Source organism: Anas acuta, chromosome 3, assembly GCF_963932015.1.
Source record: "Anas acuta chromosome 3, bAnaAcu1.1, whole genome shotgun sequence".
NCBI lineage: Eukaryota > Metazoa > Chordata > Aves > Anseriformes > Anatidae > Anas > Anas acuta.
In genome coordinates this window covers 94,010,042-94,023,310 of record NC_088981.1, presented here as the reverse complement: position 1 = coordinate 94,023,310, position 13,269 = coordinate 94,010,042, and the positions used below count along the sequence as shown (strand labels likewise).

The 13,269-nt window shown below is 44.4% G+C and overlaps 1 protein-coding gene across 3 annotated transcripts; it reads right to left on the bottom strand.

Annotated features, from left to right (window-relative positions):
- Positions 1-1,868: 1,868 nt before the first annotated feature.
- On the bottom strand, positions 1,869-10,258 carry LOC137854666 (glutathione S-transferase 3). 3 transcript variants are annotated; one of them, XM_068678405.1, is made up of 8 exons: positions 10,047-10,163; positions 9,266-9,319; positions 7,886-7,992; positions 6,475-6,526; positions 6,002-6,134; positions 4,504-4,645; positions 3,394-3,525; positions 1,869-2,659 (listed from the first exon to the last, which is right to left on the bottom strand). In XM_068678405.1, exons 3-8 carry the CDS (start codon positions 7,970-7,972, stop codon positions 2,516-2,518), a joined length of 690 nt encoding a protein of 229 aa, XP_068534506.1. In that variant the 5' UTR covers positions 7,973-7,992; positions 9,266-9,319; positions 10,047-10,163; the 3' UTR covers positions 1,869-2,515. The 3 variants fall into 3 exon arrangements, with proteins under 3 accessions (XP_068534506.1, XP_068534507.1, XP_068534505.1); XM_068678406.1 differs by lacking the exon at positions 9,266-9,319 and having other exon boundaries at positions 10,131-10,258; XM_068678404.1 differs by lacking the exon at positions 9,266-9,319 and having other exon boundaries at positions 10,047-10,199.
- Positions 10,259-13,269: the final 3,011 nt, after the last annotated feature.

Genomic DNA, 13,269 nt, shown 5'->3' with positions numbered 1-13,269 from the left:
CTACTAAAGACCTAAGTAATTACCACTAGTAATTACAAGTCCTGTACAAGGACTCAAGGATACTCAATAAGGAGGTATTTTACACTTCTCTGGCTATTAGGCAATTTCTGAAGATCGATGGCCTCTAAGACCCCTCTGCTTCTCATGAGGTTTACAAAAGACTTAGATCTAACTTATTTCCTCTCTAGTTTACCCAAAATTTGGAAGATCACAATAATAATCTATAGACCTGTCACTCTGTGGAGGCTAAAAACTTAAACTGACAAACCTATATGGAAATATCCAGATAAAAAACACACCATCCTTAGAATTACTGCCTATTCCTTCCAGCGAGGAACAGCTCAGAACAGACCCTTGCCCAGCACTACTAATTTTCTTGACAAAAAAATAGCAAGTAATATATGATTAAGTTCACCGTAAAGCATACAACCACTGGCCAGGGGGCTGCTTTTCCTCTGCTGCTTTTTAGTGTTTATCAACTGGGTTTGATTTGATTTTTCACGAGCACCTAGTGACACCTCGGATGTCCTGTGTCAGCTGTTCCAGAAGGCCACGAGCCTCCAATAGTGCCTGCGTCACACCATGCAGCCCTTTGATGACAGTGTAAGTGGAGGTTGTGTTACATGGAGGGGTACACAGTAGCTCATATATAAACACAAAAAGAATACGAGTTTTCATCAACCCTCTCTCACAGAATAAACTAAGACTTACTAAAATATCAGGAAATAACCCATCAGCTGGGCCAGATCAGGGTGTATCCACATTAGAGACCTAGAAGAGGAGAACGCTTTTAAAGTGCATTTCTTGACTGTACTTTGGTTCTCACTGTGTTGTGATCTTGGACTGCACAAAATGGATCTCTGCTGGGTGAAATTAAATTGAAAATTGTGCTTTCAGAGTGCAGTCTAAACAGCACTCAGTCACCGCAACCACTCAAGCTAGGCTGAAGCAACCCCACCCCCAAACCCACACAGCACGGATGCCAAGTTTGCAGTACTGACTGTCCTTCTGTTCAACCTCATTGTTACTGTGCCATGCTCTGCTGACGGACATGGCTACAGCCTGCCAGGCTTAGAGCTGACAAACAGACAGACAGACACCCATTTCTTCTGCATCCCCATGTGCGGAACATTCAGCATCACGTCACACCTTGCCTCAGATTCCAGAGAAAGAGTTCAGCAAAGGGATGGAGATCAACAACTATAGGGTTTTCCAAATTTCCTTATTAAACCAATCTGAGATTAAACTGTAATTGCTATTGACATTAGGAAAGCAGGTGACAGATAAATCCTGTATTCTTGCAATGAGAGGAAACCATTCACAGTGCTGAGAACTTCAGTCGCTTTGAAGCTGGGAGATTGACAAGCTCTCAAGTGGGCAATTAATTCATCAAACATTACTTAACAGCATTCACTGCATTACAAGGTCAAGAAACATCCTGTTTCTCAGTATATAGCCAGGACTTAAACAATGACAGTAGGGATGGAGAAGCCCCAAGCTAACACCCTATGAGCAGCTTTTCAAAGTGCATGTGCCATTTATTTATTTGATTAAAAACATTTGCCATTCCTCTGTAAGCTCATCTGCTGAAACAATGCACTGAAGAAACTAATAGAGAGAGGAAAAGAAATAACATTTTGAGTGTGGGAGTCATTAAAGCTTGGACAGGAGTTATACCAGCTCTGTGTGATGGTTTACTACCTTCCCTTTTTATCTCCTTTCCTTGGTTTAAAAATGCAAATGAAATGTTTTTTCATGGGCTACACAGGTTAACAAGTACCCCTTCAAATCAAGTCTTTGAGGATGCATTCGGCATATACGATAAAGTCTACCAACCTCAACTCTCACTCATGAGACAACACAACAGGAACGCATATGAATAACAAGTTTATTTGATTAGAACAGGCCCTCTAGATATATCAGTTATACATGTATGACAACCGGTAGTCATTTTATTTCTTAATTCAGTAATAGAAATGCAACTTAGCTATGAAGGCACAATGCTGGTATTACAGACAAATCACTAGTGTTCAACAGAACTGGCTAGAGAAACACCTCCCTCCTACTTTCTTTCAAAACCACTTCTTTCATTTTACTAAAGTGAAGTTAAAAACACCAAAGACCTGAATCGGGATCAATCATATAAAAATCTGATCTGGATTTCAGCAAAGTCCTTGGAGCCAGTATAACATGCTGGAGCTCTTAGTCAGCAACTCACATTTCCTTCTCTTTTGCTTTCCCCTCTTCCAGTGAGCTTCCAGGAAGACAGCAAGCCTGCTGCCATTTCAATTGCTTAAAATTACCAGAAAAATCTCAAGAAGAATGAAGGAAAGAGCACAGGTTATTAGTGAAGTGCAATTAAAAAAAAATTGCCTACTGTACTTTGTATGAGAGAACACACGATATTGTTCACTGAAACTCTTTTTAAATGTATCTTCACCTTCCCTGTGCAGTTTAATTGTATGCTCTCACAGCTTTTTTCCACCAAGCATAGATGTTGCTTTAGACAGGCACACTAATTCGCTTTTATATCATAATACATGCGGAGAACTTTCCTCACAGTCTCCACATATTTATCATCAGGAACAGGTTTTCTCTGGCTTCCAGGCTCTAGAAACTTCTTGATTGTGGGGATGCTGCTTATCCTTCTTTTAAATGCCTAAAAGGTAAACAGTAAGTACATGGTAGTTAAAAAAAAACAAAGTTAACACAAGAAAATAAAAACTGTTAAACTCATTTGTGGAAGCAGAGGATTTAACTGAAGAGGGCAATATTTACAGAAAGCATTAAGTGAATACTGTCTGCCACTGCTGGAGAAACTACAAACGATAAATGTCCAGAACTGTTTCATCAGCAAAGGAAATACTGGTGAGAGATGTGCCTGTATTCATCTCAGTCTTCCTAATGGAAGTCATTAACATCCTTTAAAAAGCAGCATGAGAAGGCAAGACAAGAAATACGGTTTTAGCCACAGATAGTTTTGCCCCCCTCACTCCAAACTCATTATTTTAAATAGTAAGACAGCCCTCCATCTTGTACTGATATAGGTTGAAGTGGAAACAGTTATCTGTGGTTTCAGATGTGAGCTTTATTCAAATCACAGCTTCTGGTCTAGAAAATATTTTCTGTTTCAGGCATCACAGAGCTGTTGAGAGGATACAAAAAAACCCACAAACAGAAGGTGGTTTTCTTCATGTCTGTATGAGAATTACTCCAGAAAATTATACATTCTGTAGATGAATCCTATTAGGAGTTTCTTCCTAAAGCAAGCAGAGCAAGACTACAATAAAAGAAGAGTGACAAACATTCCTGTCTTATGTAATTGTCCACACATAACATAAATATCTTTTATCATATTTCCATCCATGTAAGAGTACTGTTAATGTAAGTTACCTGCAACTGAGGAAAGCTCGAGAGAACGTCCGATTTCTTCTCTTCTACCATTAAAATGGCTTCAAGAAGATGAATGTCGGCCCAGCTAAAACTGTTGCCAACAAGGAAGTCCTGCCCATGGTCTTTCAGAACCTGGAAGCACCATAAATGAAAGTGTTCAGATGTGGATATGCAACTGTGGTTGATGTTTACAAAATACTCAGGCACACCTCCTCTGGCTGTATTTACAGCCTCCTTTTCACCTTTTTCTCCCCAGCCCCTAGGGATACTGTTAGTGCAGGAAATGTGAGCTCAGGGCCTACAATCACCCATCATTTATCCACAAGCAGTCCTCTCAGCAGTAATCTAGAATCTCACTGTTTCTCTTACCCATCCTTTTTTTCCATCCTATAGCCCCGGGTAACCCCATGTACTGGACTACAGGGTTAGATCCCTCCTTGGTTTTCTCCCCTTTCCAGCCTAATAAATCTTGATTTTTTTCTGCATTTGGTTACAGCTTCAGTGGGAAAATTGAGATCAGCCATAGAAAAAACAAGATGCCAGTACGGCTTATGTAGCAGGACGTTCAGAATAGAAGACTTCTGTGCCTCTTACATCTGCCTGAGGAAACTTAAAACACTGAGGCATCTCCAAAACTGGTTTATAAACTGTGGTAATAACTGCTTACTACTGTGGTTAAATAAATAAACAACATAAATATATAGTTGAGATGTTAAACAAAGTTGACAAGTAGCTATTTCAAAATTGCATCTCCTTTGCAATGTAGGTTACATAGTTTCAGTTCTCCTAAAAGCAGGAAGCTGCAATTTCAACTGTATATAACCATCGTTTACACATTCAGTGGATCAAAGGGGTACTTGGACCTTTCACTGTCAGTGGTGATGTTGCTCAAACCACAAGATCTCATCCAGAAATTTCAACATTTAGCACACCCCCAGTTCTCTTACACTGCTCTGACCTCCCTCTCCTCTGTCCAGCCTAGTGTCTGTATGATGTCCAGTTTACAATACTGGGCTGAAACCTTCCTATTTCCTCTGCTTCTTGTAAAATACCCAGTGTGCCTGCTGGTGCCCTTCCAGAACAGCAGAAGGAAGGGATCCTACGACGTACCTTTTCATATACTGGGAAGTACCTGCTGGTGGCCTTCTGAACTATAAAGGCACGTTGCTTCTCTTTATCCTCAGCCGATAAGAATGGGAACATCAAAATAAAGCCCATAAGGTCCTCAGTTCCTCCAACATACATATCAATCCTTAAAACAAACAAACAAACGAACGAACAAAAAAAACAAATGTAAATAAAAAGGCACCTCCATAACGACAGATCTGCACTGTAATTGTAAAAGTTGAATCCCCTCCTCCCCCATCATACAAATTATTTTTCTGGTTAAAAAGTAGAGGGATTTGGGGTTTATATGGCAAGGTTTTGGTAGCAGGGGGCTGCAGGGGTGGCTTCTGTGAGCAGAGCCCAGCAGCTGCCACATGTCAGATCAGAGCCAGCTCCAGCCAGTTCTGAAGGGACCCTCCACTGTTCAGAGCCAAGCCAGTAAGTGATGTTATTTGCACTATTAAATACAGTGAGACGCTATCAGATATTCCTGCAAGGTTTAACATGTACCAGCTTCACCTCTCTGGTTTTCCAAAACTGCATTTCTACATTACAGGAGACCAGTTACCCGAAGTACTTCAGCCTGGGCTAATCGCAGTAAACCCTTCTCATAGCACTGCCCTCAAGAACAAATCAACAAATACGTTTGAATTCTATCTTCTGATAAACAGAAAGAATAGGTCCCAGACTAAATATATAACTTGATGGAAGAGGATTCTGTCTGCAGGAAGACATATTCAAGGAATTAAAGCTGTAGGTGATGGCTCATTAACACCACAAAGAAGTTGGTAAACTATGACTGATGCTCCATGTTATTTTTCTTGTTACTTTCCTGAACCAGCTCCAGCCAATTCACTTAACTACTCACACTTCTGTGGTATTTTACCCATTGAAGTTGGATTCCTTACTAGTTAACCTTTAGTTTTCCTTTAATTGAAAAATAATAGGAAATGGGCATTTAAAGGCCACTGAGATATCCTAAACACATTTTTTTTCCTTCACAGACACAGCATTAAGATCTGGATTTAGTTTCACATGAAACCAGAAATCTTTCGATGGTTTTTAGCTGCACTTTCTCCAATTCCCGAAAACCTAAAAAGTAAACTTTTTATAATGCTGAGGAACACCATCTGAACGCAGGTAACATAACTTCCATGTCTTATTTTGCAAACAGAAAACCTAAAAAACAACCACTGCTTTCCAAAACGTTTTCAGTTTATAAAAGTAGCTCAATATTTACACCCCAACCAGTTCCTGAATACCTGTGGCAAGCTGTACTAATGTTTTACTAGAGCACAACGGACCCACACATCAAGCATTTTTTTTTGTAAAGATAATCTAATCAGAACAAATCAGTTGGGTTGCACTGAACTGCAGCTTGTCAGTCTCACTGCAAGTTGTGAGGCACTGAAGCACATCAGCAATTGTGTGTGCAACTACCCCGTTAATTCCACACATATCTAAGTTACTGTAATGCATCCAACAAGAACAGTCACAGTACAGGGCTCTCTCCTTCAGGTCCTTTCCGTAGAGGTTGTACTTTGCTGCAATGTAGTTGAGGATGGCTCTGGTCTGCACCATCTTCATCCCATCGATCTCCACCAGGGGAACTTGCTGGAACAGCAGGGATCCACCTGAAGAAAGGGAAAGCAATACATTACTTAAAAACACAGTTCAAGCAAATTTTAAATCCCAAAATTTCACCCTCATTACCACTATCTTAAGCTAAATCGGGACACTCAATGAAGTTTTAGGATAAGCTTTTGCAAATCATTGTGAAATTCCACAAGTTGGAAAGACATTCAGTTCTCAGTGTGGACAGATATCCACACACGGGGAAGAAAAGCAATTAAAAAAAAATCAGTCTGAAAAAATCTCTGCCGTGTGGGAAGTCAGTCCCACAGTCTTTAAACATCTTCTCTGAGACTACGTAAAGCCTGCTCACACTTCTCTTGAGGTTTTATATGCACTCACTTTGCAGGAGCTTCTCATACTGTTCTCGTGTTTCCAAAAACTCCTCTTCAAACTGAAAAAAACAAACAAGTGAATAAGGAAGAACAGGAAACGAATATCTTCTCACGTTTCTAGGACAGACAAATTTCAGTCCTGGATAGTGCTTATCATGGAAGAGAATACAAATCTTGGTCCCTACATTCCAGACATAACTCTAAGGGAGAAAATGCAAGGGGCAGAAGCACTGGCAAAACCTCTTGGTCTATCACACCTGACAAATGCTGCTAAAGGCAGCCCTAGTAGAAAAATTGGCATTAGGACCTGGAGCGAGGATGGTTTATTTGGTATTGAACAGGCAATTTAACTTGAGACAGTCAACAACATGGACTAGGCTGTCCTTAAAATGCTTCCTGACGTGGAAAAAAAGCTCAGCTGTGTGTTATTTTGATTTAGGAGCTACAAGGGAACAAATTATTAGAAAGTTAAAACAAAGCTTTTACAAAATAATGTTAAAGCATTATGCCAAGCAGGAAGATTAGTGCAGAAACATATTTAGGACACCTAAACATGAATTATTCACTAGATAAGAAACCAAAAGACATAGCATTGCCTGTGATCAGAGTGATGTAATTATATTCGGTATGGTTGAGGATGGCTGGTAATTACAGAGGATTTCAGTTCAAGATTAAGGCACCAAAGCTGGACATTTACATGTACGTGTGCCATACATGTCTAAGGTGCCATTATAGTCAATGTAATCCATAAAGACTAGAAAGTGATTGAGCTTACCAAGCACGAGAAGCCTCGACATGAACTCCCAAGGGTTCTTCCTCAGTCAGCCTCTCTACGAATGCGCATGACGTGTGTTAATAATTAAGATTTGCTACAGCAGGGAAAACCCAGAAAGTTAGGCACACAAATACAGCACGGATGTTCAACTAGAGTAAGTGGGATCACATAGGCTAAGATAAGCTGTTAAATCTATCCACATGAAGCAAGCAGGACAAAATACGTTTCATGCTGCAGCTCATTTTGAAGGATGCAGCAAGCTGAATGAAAAAATAAAAATCCCTGTACAAGCATCCAGCTGAAAACAGACAGACTGGAGAATGCAAATTTGTTGCTGTTTTACTTGGCACGGATTATACTCGTTATGCCAGGAACACATCTATTGTTCAGCTCAGTAGCACTGGGTGAGCAACAGAAGGCTTAATTAAGCATTCTTGCATTAAGCAAGAGCCTGGCTTGCAGTGTCTCAGAAGACACGTAACTTGAAGCCATTTTGTGCACCTGAAGTAATAGCACTTAATCGTGCTGAATAACCAATACTTATTTACTATTGCATTTTGGGATAGTTTTTCTCGTTTGGTTAATGACCAGTGTTCTGACGAGCTTAAAATACGCAGCTTAAGGTTAAAATGGTGAAACAAACCTCAACCCCGGCTGCAGCTAACAACCAGCGAATGGATTCCATTTTGCCTCTTCCATCAAAGTAGTAAAGTTTGGGTTTTCCAGCCATGACTTCAGACTTCCTGTTACCTAAAATATTTATAAAAAATATATCAATAATAATTCAAAATACTGATGGCTATTGAATAACGGTTCACAGGTCACTCACGGGACAACAATTTAAGTTAACTTCAGACTGGAAGCTTTACTGAAATTATTAAACTGATTTGGTTTCATTACAGCACAGTCAAGTCACAGTTATTTCATAGCTGTCTTCACCTCCCTCCCCCCCCAAAGTCAGAAAAAGTAAGCATCAAGTTGTTAATCAGGAGATAACCAGAGAGAAAAATAAAGTCACCACTGAAGAAATCACTAAAACTCTTAAAAAGTGAAAGTCTTAGCACTAGAGCTACTCAATCCATTGCCACTAAAAGCCATGTTTCAACCAGAGGGGACAAAAGGGAGCAGGTAAGGTTTTTAAGTCCTTAAGTATCTAAACATTCATTCTACACATGAAGCATGAAAACACGGTTTCAAAACCTCTCACTTGTCTTTCTAGCTGTGGTGATCCAGGGTATGTGATTTTATACAAGTAGTAACAAAATTAAACAGATAAATAGATAAAGACCAGCTTCTTCTGTAATAACCCAGACTGAAATACTTAGATTCAGACTGCTGTACTATTTACTTTTCTTCCGGTCTCATTTCTTTCTATTAATAAACCTTATTGATAAGTGTAACTTTTCAGTTTATCAGATACACCATGCTTTGCAAGCAGAACTTTAGTACTTCCATGCCTCCATAGAGGAGGCAATTACTTGTTACTTCTAGGATAGATGCATTTTGGTTGCAGAAGGAACTGGATTCCACTGCACAGCCATAAGCCAAGGGAGCATTGAATTTCATCATACTAGCACCGCATATGCACAGATCCGAAATAGTAACTCCTTGCTGCAGCTGAGGGCTGTTCTCCCTCTGCAGGGAGATGCCTTGTCACCTTAAGCAGCAGTTGAATCAGTCCTGGAAAGCAGCCTTTTGGCATGCGAGCACTGACCGCCAGTTCTCAACGTTGCAAGCACTCCTTCAGAAGCAAGAGGGGTGGAAAAAAAAGCAACCTCTAACAGATCTTGAGCACAGATGCAGCACCAGGTAAGAAGGTGAGAAAAAAAAAAAAAAAAAGGAAAAAAATGAAAAAAAAAAGAAGAGGGACACAAAATAAAGGCTGCTGCTGACAGGAATTCAAAAGAGCAAGGTTGTTTGGCCCTTCATGCCTCTGAGGGGCCTCCGCTTGGCATGGAGCTGTGCAGCAGAGCCTGTGGCACCATGTCACATGGAACAGCAGCAGGATGAGCCCAGCACTTACCCGAGCGTCAGGAGAGGAGGCTGATGACAACAAGCAACATGAGGTGCAGGCAGACTGCACCGAAATGGGCAAAGAAGGCAAAAAGGATGGTTTTCCACGAATGGAAATGGCTTGCAAGACAGTTAGACACACTAAAAGAAGGCAGCCAAGGTGATTATTATATGCTGAGATATTTAAAAAAATAAGAGAAATATTAGAGCATTTTGTTCAGAGTGCCCTTCCGAGACAAGCTTGAAGCAGGCCAACCTCACTGAACCAAAGAATCATTAAGGTTGGAGAAGACCTCCAAGATCATCTGGTCCAACCATCCCCCTACCACCCCCATCACCCACTAACCCATGTCCCTAAGCACCACATCCAGCCTTGTCTTGAACACCCCCAGGGTCGGTGACTCCATCACCTCCCTGGGCAACCCATCCCAGTGCCTGCCTGCTCTTTCTGAGCAGAAATGTCTCCTCATTTCCAACCTGAACCTCCCCTGGCGCAACTTGAGGCCACTCCCTCTGGTCCTGTCGCTGGTTACCTGTGAGGAGAGGAGACCCCCGGCTCCCCACACCTTCCTCTCAGGCAGTTGCAGAGAGCAATGAGGTCTCCCCTCAGCCTACCGTTCCCCAGACTGAACAACCCCAGCTCCCCCAGAGGACACCCGAGCGGCAGTGCCACCCCCAGAGGCGCACAGCGTGGGGGCTCCTCAAGCTGCGCCAGCCAGGTGAGGCAGGACGAGCACCTCCAGCTGAGGGAAACACGGAACCAGCGAACATCCCGAGCTGGCAGCACCCACCAGGACCACCGAGCTGTCTCCACAGAAGAGCTCCCAAAAACCAGGACTGGGGGAACGCGCTCCTGCCCCTCGCCCCCTGCTCACCGCAACGCCAGGACACAAAATGGCGACCGCCGCCTGCCTGAGGGGAGCTGAGCTGAACTGAGCTGAGCCGAGCCCAGCCCGCCCGCCAGGCGGTGCCGAGAGGGACAGCAGCCAATAGGACGGCGCTGATTTGCATAAAATTCTTTTGCGCAAAGGCCTGTGGGAGGAACGAAGATTGAGGGAAAACGTTAAAGTGCTTATAGACAGCCTGGAAAAGACGTGTTTAGGCAGAAGTAATGACGAGAGAATGTTTCTGCTGTCTGTATCATCGAATTTTCACCCTCAAATTTCCTCACCGTAGCCTAAGAAGAAAGGCTATAGGGAGCTTTATATAGAACTTGGGCCCCAATAGTACTCTGGATGTGAGGGCGATCTGGCTGCGACATCTGTCACCCCATTGATCGCCAGGGTTGATTCGGCTGATCTGGCTGGCTAGGCGGGTGTCCCCTTCCTCCCTCACCGCTCCATGTGCGTCCCTCCCGAAGCTGCGCGCTCGGTCGAAGAGGACGACCTTCCCCGATAGAGGCGTACCGTTCATCGGTCAAGGGTATACGGTAGCTGCGCTCCCCTGCTAGAACCTCCAAACAAGCTCAAGGTCCATTTGTAGGAGAACGTAGGGTAGTCAAGCTTCCAAGACTGCAGACACATCCAAGTGAGGCGCTGCACGGGGCAGTCTGCCATTGTTTTGCGACGGGACCCGCCAGCAATCCCCTCATACTTCTTCAATCCCACATCTACTTCTGCCCCCATACAGTTCAAGCCCACTCCAAGTCAGCAAAATAGTTGGATATCCAACTTAATGACCGAGGTATTTCTACGACCCTGAAAGGCAGCAGGAGAAGAGAGATCACAGAATCACAGAAACACAGAATTTCTAGATTGGAAGAGACCTCAAGATCATCGAGTCCAACCTCTGACCTAACACTAACCAGTCCTCCACTAAACCATATCCCTAAGCTCTACATCTAAACGTCTTTTAAAGACTTCCAGGGATGGTGACTCCACCACCTCCCTGGGCAGCCTGTTCCAGTGTCTAACAACCCTTTCAGTAAAGAAGTTCTTCCTAACATCTAACCTAAAACTCCCCTGGCGCAACTTTAGCCCATTCCCCCTCGTCCTGTCACCAGGCACGTGGGAGAACAGGCCAACCCCCACCTCTCTACAGCCTCCTTTAAGGTATCTGTAGAGAGCGATAAGGTCGCCCCTGAGCCTCCTCTTCTCCAGGCTGAACAAGCCCAGATCCCTCAGCCGCTCCTCGTAGGACTTGTTCTCCAGGCTCCTCACCAGCTTCGTCGCCCTTCTCTGGACCCGCTCAAGCACCTCGATGTCCTTCTTGTAGCGAGGGGCCCAAAACTGAACACAGTACTCGAGGTGCGGCCTCACCAGAGCCGAGTACAGGGGGACCATCACCTCCCTAGCCCTGCTGGTCACACTGTTTCTGATACAAGCCAGGATGCCGTTGGCCTTCTTGGCCACCTGAGCACACTGCTGGCTCATATTCAGCCGACTGTCCACCATCACTCCCAGGTCCTTCTCTGCCTGGCAGCTTTCCAACCACTCATCTCCCAGCCTGTAGCTCTGCTTGGGGTTATTGTGCCCCAGGTGGAGGACCTGGCACTTGGCCTTGTTAAACTTCATGCAGTTGACCTCAGCCCATCGGTGCAGCCTATCCAGATCCTCCTGCAGAGCCTTCCTACCCTTGAGCAGATCGACACACGCACCTAACTTGGTGTCATCTGCAAACTTACTGAGGGTGCACTCAATGCCCTTGTCCAGATCATTGATGAAGATGTTAAAGAGGACCGGCCCCAGCACCGAGCCCTGGGGGACGCCACTAGTGACTGGCCTCCAACTGGACTTGACTCCATTTACCACAACTCTTTGGGCCCGGCTATCCAGCCAGTTTCTAACCCAATGAAGCGTGCGCCAGTCCAAGCCAAGAGCAGCCAGTTTCTTGAGGAGAATGCTGTGGGAGACGGTGTCAAATGCCTTGCTGAAGTCAAGGTAGACCACATCCACAGCCTTTCCCTCATCCACCCAGCGCGTCACTTTGTCATAGAAGGAGATCAGGTTCGTCAAGCAGGATCTGCCTTCCATAAACCCATGCTGACTGGGCCTGATCGCCTGCTTGCCCTTCAAGTGCCGCATGATGACTCCCAAGAGGATCTGCTCCATGAGCTTCCCTGGTACTGAGGTCAAACTGACAGGCCTGTAGTTCCCCAGGTCAGCCCTCCAGCCCTTCTTGTAGATGGGCATCAGTAGATATCCTTCTTGTAGATGGACATTTGCTAGCCGCCAGTCAGCTGGGACCTCCCCTGATAGCCAGGACTGCTGATAAATGATAGATAGGGGCTTGGCCAGCTCCTCTGCCAGTTCTCTCAGTACCCTTGGGTGGATCCCATCCGGCCCCATCGACTTGTGCACATCCAAGTGCCGTAGCAGGTCACCAAGCAGTTCTTTGTGGATGGTGAGGGCCACATCCTGCTCCCCATCCCCTTCCACCAGCTCAGGGTACTGGGAATCCAGAGAACAACCGGTATTGCCGCTAAAGACTGAGACAAAGAAGGCATTGAGCACCTCCGCCTTTTCCTCATCTCTTGTAACTAAGTTTCCCCCCGCATCCACTAAAGGATGGAGATTCTCCTTAGTCCTCCTTTTTGTGTTGATGTATTTATAAAAGCGTTTTTTGTTATCTTTAACGGCAGTAGCCAGATTGAGCTCTAGATGAGCTTTGGCCTTCCTAATTTTGTCCCTGCACAGCCTCGCTACATCCTTATAGTCCTCCCTAGTGGCCTGCCCACTTTTCCAAAGATTATAAACCCTCTTTTTTCTCCTAAGCTCAAGCCACAGTTCTCTGTTGAGCCAGGCTGGTCTTCTTCCCCGCTGGCTCATCTTTGGGCACATGGGAACAGACCGCTCCTGCGCCATTAGGATTTGCCTCTTGAAGAGCGCCCAGACTTCCTGGACCCCTCTGCCCTTCATAACCGCCTCCCAGGGGATTCCACCAACTAGTGTCCTGAGCAGCCCAAAGTCAGCCCTCCGAAAGTCCAGTACAGTGGTTTTACTAGTTCCCTTCCTGGCCTCGCCAAGAATAGTAAACTCCACCATTTCGTGGTCACTCTCCCCAAGACAGCTCCCG

Excerpts from the sequence above, each read along its gene's own strand:
- LOC137854666 (XM_068678406.1), bottom strand. The coding sequence starts at position 7,972 with ATGGCTGGAAAACCCAAACTTTACTACTTTGATGGAAGAGGCAAAATG. Across the intron at positions 3,526-4,503 it reads ACTTCCCAGTATATGAAAAG|GTTCTGAAAGACCATGGGCA; the intron begins GTACGTCGTAGG and ends TGGTGCTTCCAG. Across the intron at positions 2,660-3,393 it reads CGAGCTTTCCTCAGTTGCAG|GCATTTAAAAGAAGGATAAG; the intron begins GTAACTTACATT and ends TTTACCTTTTAG.